At 35.8% G+C, this 12,367-nt stretch overlaps 1 protein-coding gene across 1 annotated transcript; it reads right to left on the minus strand.

The window, feature by feature from the left end:
• Positions 1 to 2,714: 2,714 nt before the first annotated feature.
• Positions 2,715 to 5,345, minus strand: LOC143530211 (GDSL esterase/lipase At5g14450-like). The gene is made up of 5 exons (XM_077025815.1): positions 5,003 to 5,345; positions 4,473 to 4,682; positions 3,995 to 4,167; positions 3,185 to 3,449; positions 2,715 to 3,083 (listed from the first exon to the last, which is right to left on the minus strand). The coding sequence occupies exons 1-5, from the start codon at positions 5,241 to 5,243 to the stop codon at positions 2,800 to 2,802; spliced, it is 1,173 nt and encodes a 390-aa protein (XP_076881930.1). The 5' UTR covers positions 5,244 to 5,345; the 3' UTR covers positions 2,715 to 2,799.
• Positions 5,346 to 12,367: the final 7,022 nt, after the last annotated feature.

Below are 12,367 nucleotides of genomic sequence, written 5' to 3' on the forward strand. Positions count from 1 at the left end.
AGAATTTCAATATGCTGACATTTTCACAAAAGGACTGCCAAGACAACTATTTGAAACTTTTCGGAACAGCTTGAACGTCTCTTCCTACGCACGCTCAAGCTGAGGGGGAATATTAGTTATAGATATTATTTAGTGGTTATTATCATTGATTTGGATTCCTAGTACAGTGCCAAAGTTGTTATGGCATCTATTCTATATATTATCATGTAATCCTTTCTTTGAAATCAAGAGATTATCATTAACTTTCACTCATATCTTACTGTTTTCTCCAATTTTATATAATTATGGACGATGTTCTTATCTCCTTTATATAACATTATATGAGCATATAATTATTGCAGGCTAAACAACTACTACTACTACAAATTACTCATTTTGTTTTTCAGTTATTATACGAATATCGGAATAGTTTAATCATGTTGTTCTTCTTCTGTTTGATCTAACTAAGTCGTTTATCTTAACATGATACCAACTAATCTGTTATTATGACCCGTTAAACCTGTTAATTACAGCCCTTCCATCTGTTTAATATGTTTACAATTTTTTTGAGCAAAACTTTGAATGTCGTTTAGTTTGCGTGTTTGGATACAAATGGTTGGTTAATGTGTTTAACTGAGTTTTTTTGGCATCTGCTAGCATGTTTACCTTTTCTTTATATGAGAAATAAGTAACATGAACTATAAAGTTATCATTATGAAGTTATTACCGAAACTACTAGCATACATAATCAAGTGTACAATATTGTTAGCAGTTGGTTGTAATTTACTTATATTCAATGAATGTCATGGTTAAATTTTTGTCCGTGTGCGAGAAATGAATTTTATTACTAATTTAGATTTGTTCAAGAAATATATTTTCAGAATTTTTATTCTCAAGAAATCTGTTTAGATCTGTTTTTGATAATTGTAAGTGTTTGTGTTAATACTTAGTTATATATACACATAGTCCACTTTCCTTCTCAAGTTCTCGATATTTGAAGGTCTCTCACTCTCTAACATAGATACCACTATTTACTTAACAACTTGACATTCCATGCCAATTATTTAGGATCATTTTGCAGTCCACAAGAAAATATATGTATGTTTGGTTTGCTACTCAAAATGAGTTCGGATTTGGATGAAGACTCGAGTACCGCATAGGCCCAGTTTCTCTTCGATCAAATATGGTGAGGTTATTCCTCTACAAACTTGTGAAAACAATCAGACAATCTTCTAAGTTGTAAGATTTCTCAGTTTTAAACTTGTACTTTTGACCCAATCTTGAATCGGTCGAATTGATTTTGGTGTCATAAAAGTAGAATTTGGGACGTGTAGAGGGATGACTCCTGGGGTGCTTCATAACTTCATTTATGCCAACCTTTTTATTGTTGCTTAGCAATTTAGTATTTGTTAGATGTGGTGGGATGGATGGGCTAATTAGCGGATCAAACAGGTTCGGGTTGTATCATGTGAAGTTCTAGCATGCATCGAAATGGGGTGGGCCATGTTGGGTTGATCCGTAAATGGAGATTCTTTTGGATTAGTGTTTTCTTTGTGTTTTGAAATCTTATTTGATGTTGCCTTTGACATCATGTATTGTTTTTGGTTAATATTTTTATATTCTAATCTTTTATGAATATCCATATTTTATTGTAACACATTAATCCTCGCTTCTAGCATATTCGTTAGCTTTAGTCGATCAACGTGTTGGGCTTTGATTTTATTATAGGTTTGTGCGTTTTCGCTTTGGAAATAAAAATTTTAGCTTTACTTTATGGCTTTGTTGGGTCATTTAACTTATGAACTGAAAATATTTCCATTGAAATTAAGGCTCATTCTGATTATGTTTGCTATCTATTCCTCTGTAGGCTAAAATATTTTCTGCTAAACGGAAGTTGAAATTATACTTGAATAGGCAAGTTCCTTTTAACTATAGAATGATTTTCATAGTCGACAAAGTGTTTAGGTTCCTGATGAAACGGGTCCACGTTCAATTTGAAACGTGACAAAGATGTGTTGGTGGAAAAGTTATCAATAGAAGATCAAATATCATATACAAAGAGATATTTAGAGGTTTTAAGTTACAAATATAAATTTTTAAATTTTTTTATTATATACAAATGTAAATTTTAGTCGTAAGAATTATATGTATTTGAGTATATTTGTAATGCATTTTTTTATATATTTATGATTTTTTTCTTTTATCTTTAATTTTTTATTGTTTGTTTCAAAGAATTCATTATATTGATTTAAACATTGACAAATCCCTTGTATAACACGGGTTCTAAAACTCGTATGTTAATATTATTTTCTATAAAAATATATAGATATAATATAAATAGAGTGCGGAAGAACAGTACATATTTACTTATCTATGAAATATATTATTGTTAATTTAGATCTTAGTTTAGGAAAGAAAATAATTGTGAAATTTAACCATAAAGCGACAGATGTCATAGTTATTTTCTTTCATTAGAATAGTAGGATTTTGATTGAAATTGAAAGATATAAAAATTCACTTTTATTAATATTATGTTTGTTGTATCCAAATTGTTGCTAGTTATATTTGTATAAATTGATAATTTTGCATCTCACTTGGAGTGCAAAAGCAGAATACACTGACACCCAATGAAATATAAATAAGATTAAGATTAGAACTTGAATAATAAATTGGTTATGCATGTTATATAATTACATCAACATGCATAATAAATAATAAATAAACCAAAGCACGAATGTATAAAGTTAATTACGAATTGAGCTTAATCGGTAGACATAATGCTCGACTTGAGCATTGTTAATTAATGGCGCCAAATAGAACTTAGTGAAACTGGGTCAAACCTAAATTGTTCACACCACTGTTCTCCGGACATATTTCGATAATAGAAAGTGGTGGATCTGAAAACAACCCATAAGTGACCTTGTTCGTAACCCATCTATTTGCAGCATCAGAGTATTGCACACCATCCCAACTTATAACCTTTGTCGGGTCATTACATGACCCTGCAAACACTTCACTACCATTGATCTTTCCTTTGTTTCCACAATATACGTCTTCGTTTTGATCATGATACCCACAACATATCGTAAACCCTTCCTTGAATCCTATAATAATATTAAAACTAACTAGGGGTTATTAAAAAGTTAATTTAAAAAAAAAATAATAAATAACAAGTTAGTTATTAATCGAAGCACCTGTGACATACCTAGGTCCTTTGCTTTGCTAATTAGTTGATACTTAGCCGAATACATGTCGACATATGTTAGTATAGCTTTTGAGAGTTCTGACCTCAGTTGAGCTCTAAGTTTCTCGTTGAACTCATTTGCTATACGGTTTTGACCATCAACACACCCGATTGCATCAAGGTAACCTGCGGGCGGGTTAACAAGTTTTGCATGTACTACGGATAGGCACCCTATCGGCCCAGTGTTATGTATCCAAGATGCCCGTGCTCCTTTTCCATACAATTGCTACACATTCATGAACAAGTAAAATACACGTTGTTTTTTTCATTCTAATCATTCACACCATGTGTGTGGAGCTATAAGTCAATGGCTAACTAGTCTCGATTTGATATCTGTCATTTATTATGTGGCTCTACTTTTTGTTTGAAATACTCGTTTTAGTGGGTTCCACTTTGACACGACTGTAATGTTGACTATCCTGATATCTTTGAGGGTTGATACACTCATACACATATAAAAGACACTATCTAAAAAATATAATTTCATGGTGTCAATCGACACCAAATCTTGACACGACATGAATTTTCGGTTAACAAGCACAGCCGTCTAACCTTACTTTTTTTTTTCGTATTAATACTTTAAAACTATATAATTACAACAAAAAGGATTAATGTAAAATGTGTATGATGTTAACAGAAACTTGTTCAAACAAACCTCCTGAATTTCAAGTTTGGTTTGTGTCGTGTCATAAATCACAGATTCACAGACATATTAAAGTATGCTTTTAGTCATAATTTTGTTTCAACATGCAAAGAACACAAAAAACTTACCCGTATAGAAGCAGCAAACTCATCGATGATGCCGGGGATGGCGGCCCGGCTCGCTTCAACGCCTGGTGTCCTGAATAAGTATGCAAGATCGTTTTGGCCTATATCAATTGTGTATATAGCTTTCATGAAATCATCCGGTCTAGGTAGATTATGTCTTTGGGATTCATCCTTAGCTACCACACATAAATTACAAATAATACTATCATCATCATTTATTATCTCATAGCTTAAACTAATGTGATAAACCTATTTTGGTAATTTTCTTCTAAAACAACTCATTTCAGCTCGACTTCATTATGACGGGAACCTTTGACTAGAACCAAATTGATAGTTATTTTTTTAAAATAATCCGTTGACCCGAACTCATCTTGCTTATAACCCATTTTGAACTGAACCCGCCCTACCCGTCCAATTTACCATACCTAATAGATATAACAAAATCATATCTGCAAGTACTAGATTGTTTAAAAGACTTTACCTTGATTATAAAGATAGGTCGTTCTATCTTTGAACTGATTAAACTGTTCAACTTGAATGTCTAGCGAAAACGGGCTAACATCATTCGTGAACCGTGACTCGTTCACACGCCTAATGGTTGCACCACCCGTTGCGAAATTGGCACCATGTGTGTAATTGGCTTTTATAGAATCCAAGTACGCACTCAAATACGGTAACCCAAGTTTCTCAGCTGGTCACAAACAGTGACACATTAAATTTATAAATAACATTATGTAATATTAATCAACAACATAAATACGTAAATAAAGTGATACATATATACAAACCTAATATGATGAGATGATTAAAATAATTCTTATCTACGTAACAAATCCTAAATAGTATGCCTAGCTAATCTAAATTCTAAGTTACATATTTCATCTAATCATATAAATATATTATGTCTGGCACTTAAATTATCTAATTCATCTCTAGTATATATATATTTCTCATGTTTCTTCATGAAGATAAATTTGAATGAAGCTATTTTAATTTTGTAATTTTGTTTACCGATAAAGTCTATGATTAGGCGGCCGTCACTGGCTCTTCCGACGGGTCGTTTGAAGAAGGTTTGACCGGAGGGTGGCCCCGGAGGATAAAATGCTGCAGCTATGTCGCCGGTGTCGGAGTTTGAATCACCAAAGTTGTAAATTGCCGGTATGTCACATGCCGGGGAAGGTGGTGGAAATGGCTGACCGGAGGCTGCTCGGGCAAGTAATAACAAGAAGAGTATAATATTAATAGTTGCCATGATTAATACAAGAACTCAAAGTAACTCCGATGGTCCTTTTATGTATGGAAACACGCACCAGTCGGTCGCTTTGCTTAAATGTCACCTTAACCATTCTACTCTCACCAACCCTTTTTAATACACTATTTGTTAAGAATTCATGAATACAAAGTAGTCGTAGTAGAGACTAATGTGAAAGTATATATTAATTATCAAAGATTTTTTTTCATAAAAACTTCCTTTATCTATATGTTAGAGTTTTACTGATGACATCAGTCTAGTTTAGCTTCCAGAAAACCTTGGGATAGAATTAATGCTTGAACTCCTGAAGCTCCGATAGCGATTGTGTAAAGATTAATTAAGGTTACATCATTGTTCTATTTGTAAAGGACAATGTAACATGTTTGGTCCCTAATACATCCACTATTAACTAATGGTCTTCTTATTACCTGTTACCCTCACCACTTGAGATTATTGTGAGCGTGTGAATGTATAATGCTTGGGGTGTTCCATATTGTTGTGACCATGTGGCAAGTGGTCCCTCCTGCCAACCCCTCAGAGCATCTATAACAACAAACCTATACAAATCGACACGTTATCGTCATATCATATTCTAAACTTTTCTCAAAAATCTCATTTTCTTTTGCAATAAACAACAAACCTCCACAAACCCAATTAAAGGTGTATATAAATGTGTGTATGTGAGAGAAATGGCCACATCATTAAGTTTTTCCTAGTATGCTTCTACAAACTTCATGCAAACTTTGAAGGCATATTCTATCTCCACAACAAAGAGATTTGTGACCAAAAAGTTTGTCACCTGCCACGTAGATTCAAACCTTAAGTTTAGTATCCTATATTGGTTGATCTTATTGATACATGGTTGTTTATTGTAATCATGGTTATATTCAAACATATCACCTATGACTCCGACCCATTTTTGGTAATACCAAACCATATCGTCTTCGTCTCCATCATACCAAATCGTACTTTATAAGTCACTTGGGGTGTAAAATTGTGAACCATTTTATTTAAGTAACGTTTTAATGTTCAAAAAAACATATTCGGGTTATTCATTTTATCGTATAAGATTATATAAATTTATAAACTAAAAATAGCCGGTGAGATAATATTTCACGCAAACAAAAATGTCTACATTGCATTCTAGTCAACACCTCCACGGCTCCACATATGTAGCAATGTGTGTTAGTAGCCTATGTTTATTGTTAATTTCACAAACAGACACCCTTCTCCTTGGTGTTCGGAGCAGAAGCAGTAATTCCTACAGAAATGGTGGTCCCTACTACTAGAACCAGCATCCGTGATCCTGAAGCTAATAGAGAAGTTCTCCTTGAAGACTTGGATACTATAGAAGAACTCAGAGAACTAGCAAAAATCAGAATGGCAGCATATCAACAAAGGGTAGCTGGGGCATATAACAAAAGTATCAGAATCAGAAGATTTCAAAAAGGAGATCTAGTACTAAGAAAAGCCTTCCAAACACCACAAATCTGGCTGATGGAAAGTTAGCACCCAAATGGGAAGGATCTTATCAGATTGAGTCTGAAGCAGGAAAGGGGGCATATCATTTGCTCACAATGGAAGGCGACAGGTTACCAAGAGCTTGGAATGCCATTCACCTCAAGAAATATTTCTTATGATCAGGATCCGTTATCCTGAGAAGATATATTATCCAGTAAAAGGATCAAGGATCCTTAAAGCGGTAACATCTTTCTAATCTATTATCCTATTCGAATTATTATTATTAATTTAAAGATAATATATTCTTAACCTTCTATCTTTTCCAAGTCTTGAATAACCATGCAGGATTGTAACGGGACATTTGATGTTCAAGAGGTTGGCCACCTCTCCGTTGCATTTAAGGTACTTTATTATTTCCCTTGGCCTTGCCCACGTTTGGATATGACCCCCGATGGTCATATCCCCTAAGGTTTAAAGGTTTTCACCTTCTCACGATCGCCAGTTGCGCACGCTATCCAACATATAGTTCGGGGCAGCGGGACCAGTACACGCTTAGTGGCTGACAATTTCGTTGTCTCCGGCTATATGGAGGATCCTACGAATTATGGTAGACGTACCATACCTCCGGTTTATAACGTTTTCACGTTATCTCACGTTTGGACTAAATCCCGGTTCGGGCGAGACCCCAGTTAACATCCGTATCTTTGGGCCAGTCCCTAGTTTGGGTTTGTCCCCAGTTTATTTTATGGGCTTGTCCCTAGTATGTTGGGCTTGTCCCCAGTTGCACGGGCTTGTCCCCAGAATATTTGTTGGGCTTGTCCCCAGTTTAACGGGTTTAACCCCAATTAATAACATGAATTGTTTGCAGTGAATTTTCTAAGTTCTTACTAAAGATCAAGAAACTAAGGATCCCAGATCCTAGAGCTACTCTTGTAAGGAACATTAGGAGTTCGATATTTCTGGTAACCTAGGTCTATTTGGACCTTCTGGTATGATATTTATTGATTAACTTAAGTTTGATATTTATTATAACTTTGGATATTCCGGCTAGAAAGGCTAATCTTCTAAAAATAGTTATTTAATTACTGAAGTCTTTAACTAATTTCCGGATATTTTATCCTAAAATTTTCCTTATATTAATTTATTTATTACTTAAGGATATTCTATTCTAAATTTTTTTTAAAGATCTTATATCCTAAAAATCTAATATTCGAAGATTATTTACCAAACTCTAAACAATGCTTAAACTTATATACAACAAGTTTTTGAAAATAAGTAACAAGCAAATAGTCAAAAGATTTATGTTAGTTAAAGTAAATAAGCCACAAGCACTTATCCAAAATTTCTTAACCCGGACTTCACCATACGAAAAGATGGACCATCCATCCGGGTTAAGAAAGAGTTACTAATAGTTCATAAAGTGCAGGAAATAAAAAAAAAACACGGGCAACGAAGGCTTCATCCCCACAAACAGAGGATCCCTTCACCTTTGTCACCCCCGCATATTGTTATAAGGATCATAGATCCTTTACCCTAGATAACTATTGTTTAATACAGACCGCAGTACTTGTTAATTAAAACATCATAAAAAAAAAAATAAAACAGGCTTGGGCCTTATCTTTTGTATCCTTCATCGCCTGTCGTTGCCTCGTTTCTACCTTCAGCTCCATCCAAACCCTTCACCCTGCTAGTTCCTGCTTCGCCCACGTCAACCATCACAACCTCAGTCTCCTCCTCGCCTCCACCTAAGTCAATCAAGGCCTGCTTCCATTCTTTGATTTCCCATGAAGACTTATCAAAGGACGGATCGTTGGCTTTGGTAACTAACTTGATTCTGGCCTCTAAGATTGACTTGGATGCCCATACCTTCGCCTCTTCGGCTACCCGGTTGATTTCATCCTGCATCTGAACGGCCAGGGCAGCAGCATGCGCCTCTATTTCCCTTTTCTCTTTGGTCATCTTAGCAAGGGCCTTCTCATTTGCAGCAGCTGTTGATCTTAGCATGGCAAGGGTCTTATCATGTTCTGCAACAGTCTTCTCATAATGATGTCGGGCAGATTCAATGGCCTATAAATGAAAGCAGAAGAAGTCAAGGAAAAAGTTTGAGATAATGGAAGGTGGTGAAGATAAAGGATCCTTACAGAAGAAAGCATATCCAAGATCTGTTTTTCGGCGTCAAATGGGTTCTCTGTCTCTGAGCTTTTCTTCCTCTTAGATCCAGACTTTGTTCAGGTTGTAATTGGACGAGGTTCGGATGTTGGAGTCAGGTTCGAAGTCCTTTTCTTGTTAAGCATGCAATCAATATCCTTGAGGGAGAACTTGGAAGCAGATTTTCCAGGCTTTGGGGTACCTATAAATAGCAGATAAGTTTTCAACTTTTAACGCTTTTTACTAAAAATTATCATCCTTACTTGACATGATTGATTCTGGCCTTGGTCTTTTAAAGCTTCAACAGATTTTGCCTGAAAAGTCCTAATTGCAGGATCCAAGGATAAAAACCTCTTTACTCTATTTTCAACTCCTGGAAGATCGATCAGCAAATCGAAGTTTTCAACTGCACAAATAATGGAAGTGGTTAGCGAAAGAATAAAATATCCTACTTATGTTATCTAAGGATCCCGGATCCTACCCTTTGGTATCCACTTTTTGGGAAGATTAGTTCCGCCTGGGATAAAATCTCGTCTCACGAAGAAGAATTGATTTTTCCAGAGGGTATTCTTAAGGGTGACTTTAAAGATGGGGTTCTCTTGATTAGGCTTCGATTTAAAAACGAACCGTTTGGAACCATGGGTATCAAGGTTGTACAGGTATGCTAATTCCGCTAGGCCAAACTCGATTCCCTCCTCCACGGTAATCCTTTCTATGGTATGAAGGACTCTCCACAACATTGGCATGGTCTGAATATAAAAAATTCCCGCCAAATTGAAGAACCTTTGAGTGAAGTAGGGGAATGTATACTTGTAACCTATGAGGAACGGTTGTGCCGGAAAGCAAACCCAGGTTTTCGAGATGCTGTCACTACGGGCTGTGGAATCGAAGGGTCGAAAGACCGTGTTGATTGGAAAGCATGATCGAATTTCATCGATTTCTGAGTCTGTGAATTTACAGACTTTGGCAGAAGGTGATTGAAGAATGTTTTGCGAATACAGTTCGCCGTGAAAGGATACATGAGAGACGATTAAAGTGTGTGATTATAAAATAATTACAATGATCACATATATAGGCGGCTTGTAACTATGGATTGTGAATATCAACCACCTGACACACATCTAATCATCTACTATTTTGCAGGATTCTGAATTTCAAAATGACAGATGTGTTCCACTGTCACCCACCATGTTGGGGGCAATTGTTTTTTATACTGAGGATCCTTTATCCTTAACTGTCTTATGAATAATTTATCCTTGAAATATATGTCAGGATATAAAGGATCGACGATCCTCGGTATTGTTTATTTACTAATTATTACATTTAGTATAGTGATGTGTTAGACAGGTGTATCAACTTGGAGACGCATTTGCATCAATTATCCACATGGAACACCCTGTAGCTGGAACATGGATATAAGATCCTAATTCAACACAGCTGGTTATGGACGAACTCTCTAGAAGATCGAAGTTTAAATATCACCAACGGCTGTGTGACTCGTTCTTCCACTTATTTCGCTACTGAACGACTATGCGCACGTGGTCAAAGTCATGGGGCGGCTAGTGGAGGACTTCCGTGTAATTAGGAGATATTGTTATTATTGTTATATTATTTAAACGGGTAATGATCGAATAGGAAGGACACTTGTATTCTCACACACACTAGAGCAGATTCAATAATTCTCTCTATACACTAGCTTACATTGTAATTTCTATCATATACTCCTCAAACATTTGTAACCACTTTTCGTTGATTAATAAACTTGACGGTGATAGTTTTCACTGTCCGGGGGTTTTTTGTGCCGGAGACCGAGATAACCATATACTCGTAGACCAAAGGTTATCTTGTTGATTATTGACTAAGATACTTCGACCAAAGATTATCCTATTAATCCTTGACCAGAGCTATTTTACCAATGATTACCTCGATAAGTTTTGACCAAAGTAAGACTATCTTAGTTAAGGGCTTTTTCCCTCGTGATCAAATCATCGTGTTCATCAATATCACGCTCATATATTAGTCATTATTGTGTTAGCACCTTACCTCACATTTACAAATTTGGATACTTGATCCTTAGCAGATTTTTGTCCAAAACAATATGTATATGTATATGTATATATGTTGTGTGTGTGATATATATATATATATATATATGTATGTATATGTATATGTATATATGTTGTGTGTGTGTATATATATGTATATGTATATGTATATATGTTGTGTGTGATATATATTGTTAGGGCGTGAATTTTATGCTGAGGATCCTTAATCCTTAACTATCTTATGGATAGATTATCCTTGAGATGTGTATCAGGTTATAAAGGATCAACGATCCTCGGTATTATTTGTTTACTAATGATTGTGTTTAGTATGGTGATGTGTTAGACAGGTATAACAATTTTAAGACGCGCTGGCATCAATTATCCTCATGGAGTATTCTCTAGCTGGAGTATGGATCCAGGTGCCTTATTCAATGTAGCTGTTAATGGACGATTTCATGTGAAGACCGATGTTCAAATATCAACAACGGTTGTTAGACTTATTCTTCCGCTTATCTCGCTACTAGACTTCTATGGCACGTGGTCAAAGTCATGGGAGTGGCTAGTGGAGGACTTGCGGATTATTAGGAATTATTGTTAATTGTATTTTCAATATATTATCGAGTTATGATCGACTAGAAGGACACATGTAATCTCACACACACTAGAGCAGAACACATAATTCTCTCTATGCACTAGCTTACTTTGTAACATCGATCATTAACTCTACAACTCTTGTAACCACCTTTTACCATTAATAAACTTGACGGTGATAGTTTTCACCGTCCGGGGGTTTTTTGTGCCAGACATTACTATAATCACGTACCATCCGACCCAAGATTACATTGTTAATCCTTGACCGAAGCAATTCGACCAAAGATTACCTTGTTAGTTTTTAACCGAAGCAATTCCCTCATGATCAAATCATTGTGTTCACCAAGATTTCGATCATATATTCGCTTTTATCGTGTTAGCACTATACCTCACTTAACAGATTTGGATACATTATCCTTAGCTGATTCTTATCCAAAACAATTTGGCGCCCACCGTGGGGAAATTGGTGCTATAATCCATATCATTCCCATCAATTTTCGATTTTTCATACCCATATTACTTTCAATGGCCTCTCAATCAACCTCTGCTTCATCAGCCATGCCGTCATCAGTTCCTCTCTCATCAAGGACTTTGCTACCGATGCCTCCGCCAATCACGGGAGCACAACGGCCTGCTGCTACTGGAAGCAAGACGCAATTACTAGTCTTCTAGAGCTCGAAAACCGTTGTTGCTGCGCCGGTGGCTAATACTAACAATGATGTTTCATCTATGTTTACACAGGTTAAAGCATATATGGAGCAGCAGAACAAGACCAACCAAAGGATCCTGCGTGAGATAGAAGATCTAAAGAAGACTAAGAGGCCAGCGGAGGATCACACTCCTCTTATGCCCAGGATGCTGGATTTCACCAGTCCAGGA

Source organism: Bidens hawaiensis, unplaced genomic scaffold, assembly GCF_021521415.1.
Source record: "Bidens hawaiensis isolate Kalapana, Puna unplaced genomic scaffold, B.hawaiensis_p1.1 tig00008861_1, whole genome shotgun sequence".
NCBI lineage: Eukaryota > Viridiplantae > Streptophyta > Magnoliopsida > Asterales > Asteraceae > Bidens > Bidens hawaiensis.